Source organism: Pocillopora verrucosa, chromosome 5 (genome assembly GCF_036669915.1).
Source record: "Pocillopora verrucosa isolate sample1 chromosome 5, ASM3666991v2, whole genome shotgun sequence".
Classification (NCBI taxonomy): domain Eukaryota; kingdom Metazoa; phylum Cnidaria; class Anthozoa; order Scleractinia; family Pocilloporidae; genus Pocillopora; species Pocillopora verrucosa.
In genome coordinates, this window is record NC_089316.1 from 13,380,118 (window position 1) to 13,395,161 (window position 15,044).

A 15,044-nucleotide genomic window follows, 5' to 3' on the forward strand; every position below is an offset into this window, starting at 1 on the left:
GTGCTTTGAATGGAGGGGGAATACAAGGGGGGGGGGGGGGGTTCTCAAAATGGTCCGTTTTTGTGGTCATTAAATACCGACCTTAAGCAAACTACGACGACAACGGTAACGAGGACGTGGCTAAACAAAAAAAGCTATTGAACAGAACAGATAGCGCAAACGCGAAAAAGATTTGTAAGTCACTCACCTCCAGCTCGAGATGTCCAGTAATTTCTAAATTAAGCCGGCTTTGCTATCGACGTGACAGATATCACAATTACATCACATCTCTTTACCGAACTCTCAAGATGTTCCGCTAAGACAATTGAGACGTAAAATGAATATGCTGTTATCGATTTTCAGTATTCTGGTCTATGTAAATACTCGCCGAACCTGGTTGGCCTTGAAAATGGAACTTCAGTTTGCATACAGGATTTCAGACTCAAGACTTATATTCGGGAGTATTTTGAAGCATGAAAGCAAGTGAAACTGAGTCACTCGTGGGAAGTTTCTCTTGATTTACATGTTTCAAGTCTAGCTCCCATTCATCCTTGTTAGACGGTATTAAAATAAACGGATTTATGCCCTCTCGTTGGCCATGCAACTGTTCTGAGTTAAACTTCGCCAAAATTATTTTTATGGTCAAGCAATTTACAATTTATCCCCCCCTGTAGCTGAATGAAAATTTATTGCCACAAAAGTGTTCTGATTGCTTGAAAAACACCCTGGGGGAAATTTTAAATTTTATTCAATTGGTGTTCATGTTCCAGTGGAGGTTGTCCCTTGCCGAGCCTGAAACTTCTGCTGGTAAGAGGTCTTATAGGCGGCGTTAGACCGCTGGTAACCGTTACTCATGGAAACCCCCGTTTTATCATGGAAAAAAAAATTGAGAGACTGCGTACAAGGTGGTCTCAACTATTTTACTTGTTCCTCTTTCGTTGGTGGAAAACCTTCGAAACTCCAACTTCCTTGCGATATTTCTGATCTATGTGTTAAGTAATCCAGAATTTCCTGTTTTAAAGGAAATTCAAAGATTTGAATGGAGCGAATTCCAGTCAAAAACGATAAGTAAGCGCATGTTTGGAAAAATTTCCTCTTTCGAATCATCTTATGAGACCCACCCTAGATCCCAGTTCTCGCAAGAAAACAAACGTTCTCATGCTATTTGGCGCATGCTCAATTTTCACTTCCACATTTCAATTATGGCCGCCAGATGATCGCTAATGTTTAAGTGTTGTGGAGTCGTTCCTTTACTTTGGAAAACTTTAGATAAGGTTGTCGTGGGAGAGAAAAGTGATGGTGGATTGAGAGACATTCTTAATCTATCTGCGGACATGTATTATTCCGTGCAAGTCGGTGATACCGTTTTTACTGTGTTGAAACGGTACCGCAATCTTCAGATTATTGGTTCTGGAGCGCAAGGAATGGTGTGGTAAGTTGTCTAAACATTCCTAATCTGACCCTTATTCTTCCATGAGACGTATCCAGGTTCCAAGAGGCATTTCCTAGATTTTTTCAGTTTTTATTGTACTAAAAATACTTTAGGTCGACAGATGAATTCGTGGTCGCAGGTTTTAACAAGCTTACATGAACAACCCGGCAGATAATTGGATATGTTATTTATTGTGGACACTGTCTTAATAATTTATTCTTGAATGTAAAATATTTCTTCGATCGTGACGATTTCCAATTTCTTTGTAGAAGATTTGGTCCCAAAGTTTCATTTGTGTTATCGAAACCGGTGCTCGAAAGTAGATGTGAAATCGTTGCACTTTCGGGGATTTACCCGGCTCTTACGAAACCTTGACCTACTCGGGTAGATTCCCCCTTATTGTCTATACCGGAAATCCTAAACAATCTCGTTGATTTCGCCAAATCATCGTTTTCATTTGAAGCCTTGAGTTGTGGTTAAGGGCAGAATGGTTATGATTTTGAGCGAAGAAGGAATTTACGTGAAGGACTGTAACGAAGTTTTTAGAATTGCACTCGTTTTATATGAAAAATCTTAGAATACTCTGGTTCTGGTTGTCGTATTGTTTTGGAATTTATCAGGTCATATTAACCAATCTAGTTACTTAACGCTGTTTTTGAAACGCTTAACCTTTTCTTATAAATTTATGGCTTTGTTGTCTTTTGCAAATATTGCAATGCACTCGAAAATATGATGAACGGCTCTGGTGTGTTTCGCGGAGTTTGGATTTTAATGTGAGATCCTAAGTTATCCCTTAAACTTCCATTAGTGATCAAGATAGAATTTCTTTTCACAATATTGTAGAGAATAATACTTGAGAATGCATAGATATGGAATTTCTCTCAGAGTGTGGTGGACAAGTGAGATGTTGAGTTGAATGTGAGAAGAGAAATTCCACATTTACCAGCAACCATGTATTATCTGGTTTATTATATAAACACAGCAGCCCTTTACTGAGAAGAAAAGTCAACTTTCTTAACGAAGGAAAAAATTAAGATCCATAATCCCCACAAAAAAGTCAGAAAGTGCATTGGCAATAGGGTTCAAGATAAAAAAAATTGCATTTAATCTTTTTAAAAACAATTAATGGGCGCAATTTTCAATTTATAAAAATTCTCAGTTGTTGAGTTTTTCCTTACCCACAGAAGAAATATTTTCAGGTACACCCCCAAGCTCGGCCTGTGGCAAAACTTCCAGTTGTCGATTTTACACTCTCAGCCACAAGAAATGCCTATACCAAAGCCACTGAATGCAGAACTCTCATTTTTTCTTTTCGTATTTAGATTTTATTCCCCTTCTAAGAAATTTTGAACATCACTGTTAATAAGCATATAAACTTTTCAGTGTTTTAGCAGCCATAATTGGAGAAAATTTAGACAAACGACCTTGGACTGAGAATGGTGAAGGCTTTGCCATTCATTCATCCACATGATATAGTGGTGCAAAAGCAAGTGACGTGTTTGCAGGTGGAGAAAGATTTTTTTTCCATTATGTCATGAGTGTGGGACAAAGAAAAAATTGCGAGTCCCAATGAGGAATCAAATCTCAGACCTTCGGATTCTGCACTCCAATGTTCTACCACTGAGCCATAGTGACTTGGCAGTGAGCGAGGTCTATTACGAAGTTCATATGACATGTGTCCTGCATACTGTTAGGATCAGCAATGTTGATAGCGTAATGTTTTTAGACAGGAAATAAGAGAGATGGTAAGTTTTGAGCAAATTTTCAGGTGATTGGCAATATAAAACACATTTGAAAAATAATTGAATTTTTTCACTTTTTTGTTACAGTTTTTCTAAGGGCTGGAAATCCTTGCATAGCACCATTATGAGTTTACATGATAAAATACAATATCAAGCAGACAAGTGATGAGAATAAAGAAAAAGATCAATCAGGGGATTATTGTTTGATCCAATAGCAAAGTCTCCAAACTAAAATTAAAGAACTGTATGGCAGACAGGAAAGAGAATTACTGATGAGTTCTTTGGAAATATTTTTTACAAGGGTAACCTACGTATAAATTTGTGGCTTTATTGTCTTTTTCAAATAATGCAATACACATTAAAATGTGACAAAAAAATTATTGGTGTGTTAATATCCTGTGGAGATTCTTAGTTAACCTTAAAACTCACAGAGGTGATTAACATGTAACTTTCCCATATAGTATCCACACATTATCCTGCAAAAGGGTAATGAGAAAACTTAAACTCATCAGGTAGAAAGTTGTTATCTTGATGCCACACCAAATCCTCCTTACTTATATACAAGGAAATGTTTAGCAGCTTGAAAGGAGAATTAACAGTCAGATCATATGAGTTAAAGGATTAAATGAAACATTTTAAGCAGCTGGTATTCATCATGGACATCAAGCAAGAAAATTTTTCTTCACTCTAGTCACATGAAAAATTTCAAGAAAAACCTTTAATATGGTGAACATAGGGACAGTAGAAACTATATCAAGGAAGTGGCCATACTATAAAGGTTTTCATTTCGACAGAGCTGGAAATAATGGCTAGTCAAATATAGGTTTTATCTGGTGAACTCCTCAGATGTCCAATGAATTTGCCTGGTTTTTTATGAGTATGAAGAAAAAATTTAACTCTAAGCTAAGTTCAGGTTTTACATATTTCAAAGATTCAACATTATTCATGTTCTTGAATCATGTACATCAAATTTATCATTATACAAACCTGAGACTGTCTTGCAGAAGAAATGAAATGATTTGTAACATAACATAGTCATGTCTACTTTAATTTAATTCTCTGTGAAACCTGTTTGTTTGGGCTGAAATCTATAGCATTTTATATGACTTGCACACAAACAGCTTGGCCTCTTTATCTCCCTGATGTATTTAAGGGTTTTAAAGAAACCTGTGCCAACTCTTTCGGGGTGCTTAGCTCAACACATCTCATAGCAACATCTTCCTGACGTGCTTCATGTGTTTTTACTCAATATGTTTCAGCTCAGCGTTAGACTCTACCACAGGAGAGAAGGTTGCTATCAAAAAACTGAGCCGACCATTTCAAAATGTCACACATGCCAAGAGAGCTTTCCGAGAACTGGTACTGTTGAAGATGGTCAACCACAAGAATGTAAGTTTGATTAAGAACTTACATTTTGAACTTAAGTCCAGTGCCACACAAAGTTTAGTACATTGGCACCTTATTTGATGGTTCAACATGTAATATTTTGCAAGTTGCATCATACTTCTCTGAGCTCCATATGGCCATGGAAAGTACAAGCAGTGAGTAAAATGTGCAGCTGTATTAGATGTCAAATCAGCGATGAAAGGAGTCATTATTCCACTATTAATAATCATAATTTCATTTTTTAATACATTGGCTTCCAATTTTTGAAATAAATTGTATCACATTTCCTTTGATCTTACAACATAATATGATTTAATAAATCAGTCACCATGCCAACAAGGAAGGAAGGGTTGTTGCCTTTACTGTGACAGGCTCATTTCACTGCTTCAATTCACTGATCAGTTGGTGTGTTTTTGTGGGCAGATAATTGGTCTCCTGAATGTTTTCACCCCAGACAGATCATATGAAGAGTTTCAGGACCTGTGAGTAAACATGTTTTTTCTAAATATTACAAGCACTGTACGACATTGGTCTACTTGAAATTATAATTGTCATTAATAAACATCGTGCATACTGGCAAGAAATAGGTTGCTACTGGCATTACATAATTCTTACATAGCCCCACGCAAAAACGCTAACTTAATTGGGTAGAAACACAACATTAGGATAGAAGTACAATAGAAAGATAAACAACTGATGTAAAATTATTTCACAGTTGTTGACAATAAATAGAAATGCAAATTCTAGTTGCTTCTATAACAGTGATATTTCATAATAGTAATCATGATAATAGAGTAATTGTAACTTGAAGGAAAGAAGATTTTTCATCGAAATTCAGCTCTGGAAGAAATGATAATTAATTTTTAATTTAAATAGAGAATACCTGGCTACTTTTTGTGGAAAAATTGTCTCTTCTAATTTGGTCACCAGATATTTAGTGACAGAATTGATGGATGCCAGTCTTGTCCAAGTCATTCAAATGGATTTGGATCATGAAAGGCTTTCATATCTTATGTACCAGATGCTGTGTGGCGTAAAGGTGAGATTCACATACTACACTACACTACACTACTATCCAGCAATTATTTTTTAAAAATGTTATTGACAAATATCAGCAAAAAGTTGCCATCTATTTCACAGGAACTTGCTAAGCACTAATTTGTCCTTCAAATTACCCCAAATTTTACAAAAACAAAAGAGAAACACTTGCATTTTCATTTGTTCATGAAAAACAAAAGAATCTGGTATGAATCCTGAGTTCTGTGTTTTCCTGTTGTTTGATCCCTTATGCATCTGATCAAAACACATTTGCCAAGCAACCTTGCATTTACTCAAAACCATGAGGTCTTAAAGCGAAAGCAGCACAATATGTGTGCAAATGTCTATGAGCTTTCAACATCATATGATGTAATGGCCCTTGCAAATCCCTTCACAGCTTACTCCTGGAGTTTTGCCACCTACTAAAGTGGCCATTGAAACAATACCTTCCTCTCCTGTTCAGAATGTCACACAAATCATAAAAGAACAAAACAGTACAGCTAGAGATCTTAGGAGATGTAAAGATGTCAATGTCACACTCACCTGTAGCTTGTGTGATACTTTCTTGTTCTTGCTGTATTATTTTGTAAAATGTTTGTCATATTACTGATTAGAAGCCTGGCAGTATGAAATATTTTTGATGAGTATTTATCATGCCCCAATTCCTTGGCACTTTATTGTGGCGGGTGGTTCTGTATCTGATACATACTTGAGTCACTCTTTTTTAAACTCTTTTAGCTTACTCATACATACAAGTCAGAGTCTCAAGTTGTCAATACCTAGGTGCTGCCATTGCAATGGACCCTTTTGCACCCTATGATCAGTATCCATATTCTTTATACTCTTTTCAATACATTTTCCTTGATACAGAAAAGGAGAATTTGTTCAGCAATCAAAGGTTTCCAGCTTGGTGATCATTTCTCTCATTCTCATGTGTCAATGAATTATTCAGCAGTGTTACTGTGAGGAGAAATTAGATACTGGTCACTCCTAGAGTTTCAAGGTGTAATGAGGAATGGGTTAGTTATAATAAAGTGACTAAGAAAATCACTAACTGAGATATTTACTTAGAATTTGCATACTACACCAAAGTTTGTTTAAATGTTTGTGTGGTAAAACCCAAGGAAAAATGTTTTGTGGTGAACAAAGTACATTGAAGTCTCAAGAGTGATCACACAGTGCCTTTTATTTCTTTTCTTTTAGCACCTACATGATGCAGGCATCATTCACAGGGTATGTTCTTTGATAGCATGTTGCTGTTAATAAAAAAAAAAAAAAAAGAAAAAGAAAAGAAGCAAAACCTAGTGACTTAATCAAATGTTCAATGCCCACTGAAAAAATCCCATGACTTTATCAATGATGATATCTAATTAACAGCAAGGAAATTGTTTGTGGTAAATAATAACTGAAATTGAATGATAATAAATAAATGCCTTTTTAAAATCAACATTGAAGTGAGACTTCTCACATTTACAGGACCTCAAGCCAAGTAACATTGTAGTCAAGTCAGATTGTTCACTGAAGGTACAGTTGATGACTAGCAAAAGCATGTTTATAACCTCTGGGTGGAAATGGTTTTAGTTAACTAATCTATTGCACAAAGGTGATGAGTTATTAAAGAAACTGTGGTACTACATCCATGGGAGAGTATAACAGGGTAATTTGGTATTATCAACTGAGTTGATAAGTTATAATGTAATGTGAATTGGCCACTGTAAAGAGTCATTAAAGCTGACATTTCCCAGCATTATACCCTTGTCAGAGCCATCTGCTATGATGAAGGGCTAACAATTGAAGTGTCAGCTTTGAAACTCTTAACAGTGGCCAGATTATTTTATCATTTCAGTAAAAAATACCAAATTACCCTAATTTATTGTACATGTGCATAAATTTGTAATATTATGGAAAAATTCCCAATGTTAAATGTCTTAAATATTAATCAGATACTTGACTTTGGACTGGCACGTACTGCTGGTGCAGCATTCATGATGACGCCATATGTAGTGACACGGTACTACAGGGCTCCAGAAGTTATCTTGGGCATGGGTTACAGTGAGAATGTGGATGTGTGGTCTGTTGGCTGTATATTGGGTGAGATGATCCGTGGAAGTGTTATGTTTCCTGGAACTGATCGTATCTTTTTCATGATAACAATATTTTGTGTAACTAGGGTAGTATTTTATCTTTTCAACACTTTGAAGGATCATCGAATACATTGAGTACTACAGTGTAAATGTAAAATTTTTAAGTGGAAGATGATGCAGTGGTCCGTTAAGATATTTTTTTAATTTGGCTCAAAGCCAAGATATTTTTTTTTGTACACAAACTTAAGCTAAAGTAGGGTGAAATTTTTGCCCTAGAAGAGAGTTTAGTTAATAATTGTGAACTTTTGAACTTTGCACATTAAATTTCTACCCTCAATGGCACAATACCATTTGGGGTTGTGTTTACTTGAAGTGTACAATGAACTGAGTTTTCAGGCCATGGTAAAGATTAGTTTTGAATTTAACTTTGATATTTTTGTAGTTCTTAAGGTAGGGTGTTCTCAGGCAAATTACTTTCCAATCACTCTCACTGTCCCTCTCCACCCAGGAGTAAAAATGGGTACTAGGAAATTGTCAGGGAGGTTACCTTGCAAGGGACAAACATCCCATCCAGGGGGATGAAGCAACACTCCTAGTCACTTTGTGCTATGGAAACTTGTATAAGCTGTGGCTGGGTGCACCTCTTGGCTTGAGCATAGACTTAACCTTCCTATCTACCTCAGGTAGATTAATACTGAATTTCCTCCCATCTCCTCATATCCTGCTTCAAGTCCAAGAGATCTGAGATGCATTTAGATTGCAATGTTTTCTGTCCTCCCAGCACTTTTTAGATTCCATACCATTGGTTTAAGTAGTTGACAACTTACAGTATACATGTGCTATGTAAATTAGCATCATAAATTGTGTTAGACTCCTTTACCAGCTGGTTTAGACATTGATCAGTGGAACAAGGTCACTGAGCTTCTTGGCACACCATCAGAGTCCTTCCTCAGCCAGCTACAACCATCAGTAAGAAATCTGAGTAAACAATGACTTGTTTTGTATATAGAATTAGAAAGATGGTCAGTTTTAAGCTCAGTAAAGATATAAACAAAGATTTTTTTATTTCTTATTTTCTATTTCTTACCAAGCTTAAAACTTACTATCTTTCTAATGCTATATACAAAACATTACGCTATCGACATTGCTGATTCTAGCAGTATACAGGATGTGTGTTATGTATGAACTTTGTAAGGACCTTGCTCACCATAAAGTCTCTGTGGCTCAGTGGTAGAGCTTCTGAGCATGGAATCCATAGGACTGAGGTTCGATTCCTCATGGGGACTCAGAATTTTTCTTTGTCCCACACTTGTGCCAAGACAAAAAACATCTTTTTCCCAATAAAATGTTTTTAAGTTCAATAGTTTGTCATTACATATCATTCATAGTTTCTCATAGCCACAACCTTTTTGATACAAAACCTGGTGAGGGAGGAAAACCAGGACACCTCAAGAAGAATCATATTAGAACTGAATAACATAGCCTATACATTTAATTAGGTTTCAGTAGAAACGGGCTTAGACTGGTGCATTGAGCTCTGACTCCACCTTTTTTTTTGTTAGGTGAGAATGTACTGTTCAAGTCGTCCTAAGCAGCCAGGATTCAGTTTTGATGATCTTTTCCCAGATGATTTGTTTCCACCTGGGAACAAGACTAAAGGTGAATTCTAAACAATATTCCATTGAACATGATATTTCCTTTCTTCTAATTGGCCACAGTTTTTATTTTGGTTTTAAAGCACCATTACCTTTGTCAAGAAGCGTTCAATCAATAGTATTGGATATACCATATAATGTTACTACTTATTTTTCTTTTTTTGTCAGAATTTTATTCAGTTGCTTTTAGTTTGCGTGCATATTAGCATATGTAAATGAATATATGGGCGTTATAAGTATTAAAGTTATTATTATTATTACTATTTGTTATTATTACTATTTACTGATGATATAGTATTTTTTTTTTTGGAGAATATTTTTAGATTTTTTAATATATAAGATGGATGTTTTTTTTATCTTCAAATAAGATTTTCCATGATATTTCCCTAGAGCTAGCTTGAACTTGGGAAGTAGTTAAGGATAGGATTAGGAAGGAACAGATTATAATCGATTGAATGTAATCATTAGAATGAAATAATAATTTTTTTTAAAAATTACTATTACTATTATTATTATTATTATTTATTGAAAAGTGCTCTAACAGGAAAGCCTAACAGAAAAGGCTGTGTTTCGCATTTGGATTGTCGAAAAACTTGATAGAAAAACCAATTGGATTCCTCTCGTTTTCTACTCATTGATTTTGGTTTTCTGGCCTGTTGATATTTCAGCCAATGAATGTCGCGATCTTTTGTCAAAGATGCTTGTAGTTGACAGGTCAAAGCGGATATCAGTCATCGAAGCCTTGCACCATCCTTATATTCATGTTTGGTACGAGAGAAGTGAAGTGGAATCGGTTAGTACTAAACAGTGTAGATATCGTGTTTTATGAGGAAGCAGTTTTTGGGATGACCATCATGTTAGAATGAAGGACATTATCAATAAAATATATTAATCGATTGGGGGATATTGTCTTGATGTGACACTAAATTTTCAAGACTAGTCAACAAAGACATGTTTGGAAGTTAATTGAAGGAATGAAATCCCAACTAATAATATTAAAAGGGTGAGGTGTTGTGGCTTATCTGGGATAACAGACGAAGGGCTCCGACAAAGCGGGGTATGTGGTACTTTCCATCCACGTAGCACCACAGTTTCCTGAGAAACTTACCCTACTGTCATCCTATTTTCCAACAGACAATACCCAATAAATATGATCATTCGGTGGATGAGAAGGAACTAACAGTTGAAGACTGGAAACGTGAGTTAAATACGTAGTCATGGTATGGTAACCTTTAACCTGTCGCTTGAAACTTCGAGAATTGTTAAGATGATTTAATTTAACTCTTTTGATAAAATTCGCCTGTCGAAATCTGTTAGGTTATCTGCCAACTTGTTTGGCTGTCTTTTGGTTTAATGTACTCGAGTCCACGCCAATCAGTGTGTTTGTCATACGGTCTGTCAGTCTGTCGGTCCGTCTGTATATCAGTTGGCTGTCTTGTCTCTCAGTAAATCAGTAAATGTTTTTTTTCTCAGTTTTTTAATAGTACACCATGTAAAACATGTGATATATTTAAGATATTGAACTTGCAACGTTTTTTCAGCTGGTTTTTTGACACAATATAGTGTTTATCTTCATGTTTGTCTGAAAATAATCCGATATCTACAGCTTCATTGTAGTCAAACCTCTCTTGCACAATCTTCATTATTACATTTGCCAGACAACGCGTTCCTATTGTATGGAGAATTAAGCTTTTAATCTGTTTGATTGCAGGAACAATTTACCAGGAAGTAATTTCTTACAATAACACGAACGACACTCCACCAGTTGTGGAGGGAAATGGGGAGATCAACGCTTCATCATCCAGTTCTAGTATTTCATCAGGTAACGTTATCTTCTTTGAGCGCGATAGTAAACAGGGCTTTAGTAGCGGAGGAGTGAAAAAACGGGTCAGGTTTGGGTCGGATCGGGTCGGGTCGGGTCGGATCGGGTCGGGTCGGGTCGGGTCGTAACCGTTCCAAACCTCCCTCGTTTTCGCTATACCGCCATTCGTTTACATTTCGCTAAGTTATACTGTCTTAATGCAAGGAACATGCTAATACTCTGGAAAACAAAGTGTCTAGATGCTGCTGGACAAGTGACGCAAAAGGAACGTTTTGCTCTTTTTTGACAACGGTCAAAAATTGTGTGATAATGTCCATAATTCAGGATAACACAATTTTCATTTGTTGGTCAATTTGACATGAGGCAAATAATAATTTTAGTGCACTTTATTAAAATGCGCTGCATTTGTGATCATAAAAGTCTTAAGTTTAAAAACCAAAATCTCTCCTTGAGACTGGCTCTGCTAAATTTATTTATGTTGAAGCGTAACGCACGATGGATAAGCTTATAAGTAATGAAGCTCATAAAAACGGTAAACTAAGATTAAATTTAACCATTTTTTTCTGTAAGAAGAGGCTAAAGAAGTAAGAAACAAATTTGACAAAGTTCCGTAAAGTCACATAAAGCCAGGCTATTTAATAACTCCTCTATTCCTGTGACACGAAATACATCAAGTCATTCTTACTGGGCAGTTTTGACATCATTACGTTGGGTTTCATATCACGAACCTAATCAAAAGCCAAAGAGATGGAGAAATCGCCTGACATTAAAGCTCTATCATTTGCTAATCACTTTTGGGGGAAAAATACCGTCAAAACTGTCGTGACATTCTGTCAAAATCTTTAAGAGTGGCAACGGTACATTGTGCTTTACTGTAAAATGTATAATCGTAAATTTTAGGAATAGAAAGTTCCAAAAAGAAAGTGAAACGTAAAAAACGAGAGGTACAGACAGGAGGTGGAACTTTAGGCTCAAGGTTAGTGAATTAAAATGAGCGGTAAGAAATGACAAATAAACATAAACTTACTCTCGTACCGTTGGCACTCGGTTTGTAGTGTATGACTTGTGTTAAATGTCAGGAAAACTAAGCAACAGGAGTAAAAAGAAATACCATAATTTTTCTGTAAATCAGCGCAACAGACGCTTATAAATATAACTGCTCTAGGAATAACTCCGACCCAGAAGTAACTAAAGGCTAATTTAAAGATGAAATGTTTAAGTTTATGTAATAGGGTTTAGTTGGAATTGCGTCAACATTATCTGTTTGTGTCCCTTGTTTTCACAACACAAGGCTGTCCTTTGGCGTTTTGGTCACCTCAAATGCTTTGACACGAGAGCTCTGGGACAATCAGCGTACCTAGGGAAATGAACTTTCTTTTTATAACAAACATCCCGCTAACCACCGGAATTTGTATGCACATAGCTTAGTTGGAAAAAATATTCCTATTTAATACAATGACTTGCAGCTGTTTTTAGGGACTTTCTTTCGCTCTGAGCTAACGCTTAAGACATCAGTTTTGGCAAGTTACATCATCAACTCAGTTAATAAAATCAGATTATCTTGTTATACATCCCACTGACGAAGCACCAAAGTTTCTAATCTTTAGTATTAGTTTTGAAGGACTGTTGCTAAAAATGATGCTATAAATTGCCAGATCATTTGAAACGAAGAAGAAACGCGAAACAACTTTGTAGAAACATGGGCCGTGAAGGGTGCAGCCTTCTGAATGATATTGTTTCTATGTGATTTGGTAATAATTCGCACCGTGTACAAGGCCGTCATTTGTTCTCTTATAAACTAAGAAAATTTAATCCTTTTCTCTTTGCCGCCTTTTCTTTTTCTAGAATCAGACAGATGATAAGAGGAGATGAATACTAATCCTGATTGGTGGATGGATTAGATATTTTACTGGTAATACCACAGCCAGAAAACGTCGAATGATGTGGTGCGTTGTTGCCATCGACAACGTGAATTTAGAACATTAATGAACAATTCGTGCAGTTCTATAAAATTTTGATAAAAAGTGTGCATGTTCATGTACTTTAAATATTGTACGTGCGCATTCTAAGTGGATCAATAACAGTTATTTTGACTGGTAGGACCAGTTTGATTGTGAATTCCGATGGGTAGGGTCAGTTAAGGGAGTTGTGTACTTCTTGATATGGGAAATCATTACACCGAAGAGGGAAGGTCCTGCGACCAATGAAATAGAAATACTGAAGATATTATACAAGAGAAAATATGGGTTATATCCTGAGGTAGTACTTGTAATTTAGTATTCAAAAAAGGTTCATAAATACTTAATTTTGAGTTTAATAGATATAGCTTTATTTCGTCCTAGTTAAAGAAAGAAGCTGATTGTGTTAGCATGCATTATGGAAGAAACCTTTAGTGCTTTAGCTGAAATTGTAATTTTCGAAACGCTTCACATTGTTCATTGCAAATCGTCGTTTAAGTTGCTTTCTGTCTGGAGGTTTGTTAATGAAAATCGAGCAATATGATTGCAAGGATGGAAAAGTAGACATTTGTGTAAGATTGCACTAAATACTTTCTTCGTGCCATTTGGATTCGTGTTTGCGTCATCAAACACACTTTGCTTTTAGATTGATGGAAACCTGTTAAGAATAGTCCTCTATGGCGGAGAAATACTTTAGAGTTGCAAGAAAGTAAGATTAACTTACCTCTAGAACGAATGAAAAAAAAAAGCTTGAAAAAGTCTGAGATAATTTTTTTTCCAAGATACACATTGCAGTAGCTGTTTTTTTCAAGTGTTAGCCAAATTAGGTTGTATTTATTATTTTTTTTTTAGTTAGAAAAGAGCATGTTATTATTATTATTTTTGTTTGTTTGTTTGTTTGTTTTTTTTTTGTTCATATTAGAGATGAATTCCGTTTGGAGTAGTTTTAAATAATAAGGTGTTAACACAGTGTAGTCTACAAGTGGCCAGGTCAGCTCAAGGGGAGGGGAGGGACAGGAGGGAAAGTGCAGAAGGACTAACGACCGAGACGTTTAGTTGCCAGAAACAGGCGTGTGATTTAACGGTGGAAAAAGGCATGGTAGGTTTGTTCTCTCATTAGTTAGGACTTGCGTCTTAACCTTTCCATCCAAACATTGGATGATAATATGTGGAGAAACTAGACGATAGTCACTGATAGGTTAAAAGGGGTTATAGTGAAGGCGGTTGTTTGTCAGTTGAAACGAGGAGCGAAACGTATGCGGTTGGGTAAACTTCCTGTCGGTTTGCTTTTATGTCGTGTGCGATGTTAAAACTCTGATGATCATGTGACCTCGCTATCAGAATACAGAGGATAACTCAGTGTAGATGGCCACTTGGAAACTACTCAGTCCACATGCGCTTTATTGCGGGCCTATAGTAGCTTTACACGTTTATATACATAGTCAAGTTACATGTACCTAGCTTACAGAGGATGAACATTGTATGCATAGATTAATTTTGGTTGCGAGATAAGGATATTCTTTCGTTATAATTGGCGTTTAATTTCTGTCAATAAACAGCGCAGATTTCTTAAAATTATGTTTAAATGTTTTATGTTCCCCAGTGCATGCCAATCTTGCTCTTAAAGCGTCCGCATAACTCTTGTCTAGCGCAATGAACGCGCAAGGCTCTGGAATTATCCGAACGAGCCCCCGAAGTTTTTGGATTGCGGTTTGAAATTGCACCAGAGTGAATTTTCTTATTGCTGCGTGAGAAGGGCGACCGACGAAAGAGAATTTACATACACAGAGAATTCACTCATTGACGCAAAAGGAATCAAACAAGGAGTTCATCGAGGAACACTTAGGAAAATGAACGGAATTTTCCCTAGGAGATCTCATGTTGAGAGCACCTGAAACATGCAGAGGCAGGGAAGATAAAGAAAAGGAACGCACGGGCAACACTTTAA

General features: G+C 36.2%; 1 protein-coding gene across 2 annotated transcripts; it reads left to right on the plus strand.

Annotated features, from left to right (window-relative positions):
• Positions 1 to 54: 54 nt before the first annotated feature.
• Positions 55 to 14,671, plus strand: LOC131784474 (stress-activated protein kinase JNK-like). 2 transcript variants are annotated; one of them, XM_059101286.2, is made up of 14 exons: positions 55 to 1,411; positions 4,413 to 4,542; positions 4,963 to 5,021; positions 5,470 to 5,578; positions 6,781 to 6,810; positions 7,054 to 7,101; positions 7,521 to 7,710; positions 8,554 to 8,630; positions 9,224 to 9,320; positions 9,985 to 10,109; positions 10,451 to 10,514; positions 11,028 to 11,138; positions 12,039 to 12,114; positions 12,984 to 14,671. In XM_059101286.2, the coding sequence occupies exons 1-14, from the start codon at positions 1,203 to 1,205 to the stop codon at positions 13,015 to 13,017; spliced, it is 1,359 nt and encodes a 452-aa protein (XP_058957269.2). In that variant the 5' UTR covers positions 55 to 1,202; the 3' UTR covers positions 13,018 to 14,671. The 2 variants fall into 2 exon arrangements, with proteins under 2 accessions (XP_058957269.2, XP_058957270.1); XM_059101287.2 differs by lacking the exon at positions 12,039 to 12,114 and having other exon boundaries at positions 56 to 1,411.
• Positions 14,672 to 15,044: the final 373 nt, after the last annotated feature.

Bases quoted from the DNA above. Each gene is read 5' to 3' on its own strand.
- LOC131784474 (XM_059101286.2), top strand. From the start codon at position 1,203: ATGTTTAAGTGTTGTGGAGTCGTTCCTTTACTTTGGAAAACTTTAGAT. The intron at 4,543-4,962 runs GTAAGTTTGATT...TTTTGTGGGCAG, and splicing joins AGATGGTCAACCACAAGAAT to ATAATTGGTCTCCTGAATGT. The intron at 5,579-6,780 runs GTGAGATTCACA...CTTTTCTTTTAG, and splicing joins AGATGCTGTGTGGCGTAAAG to CACCTACATGATGCAGGCAT.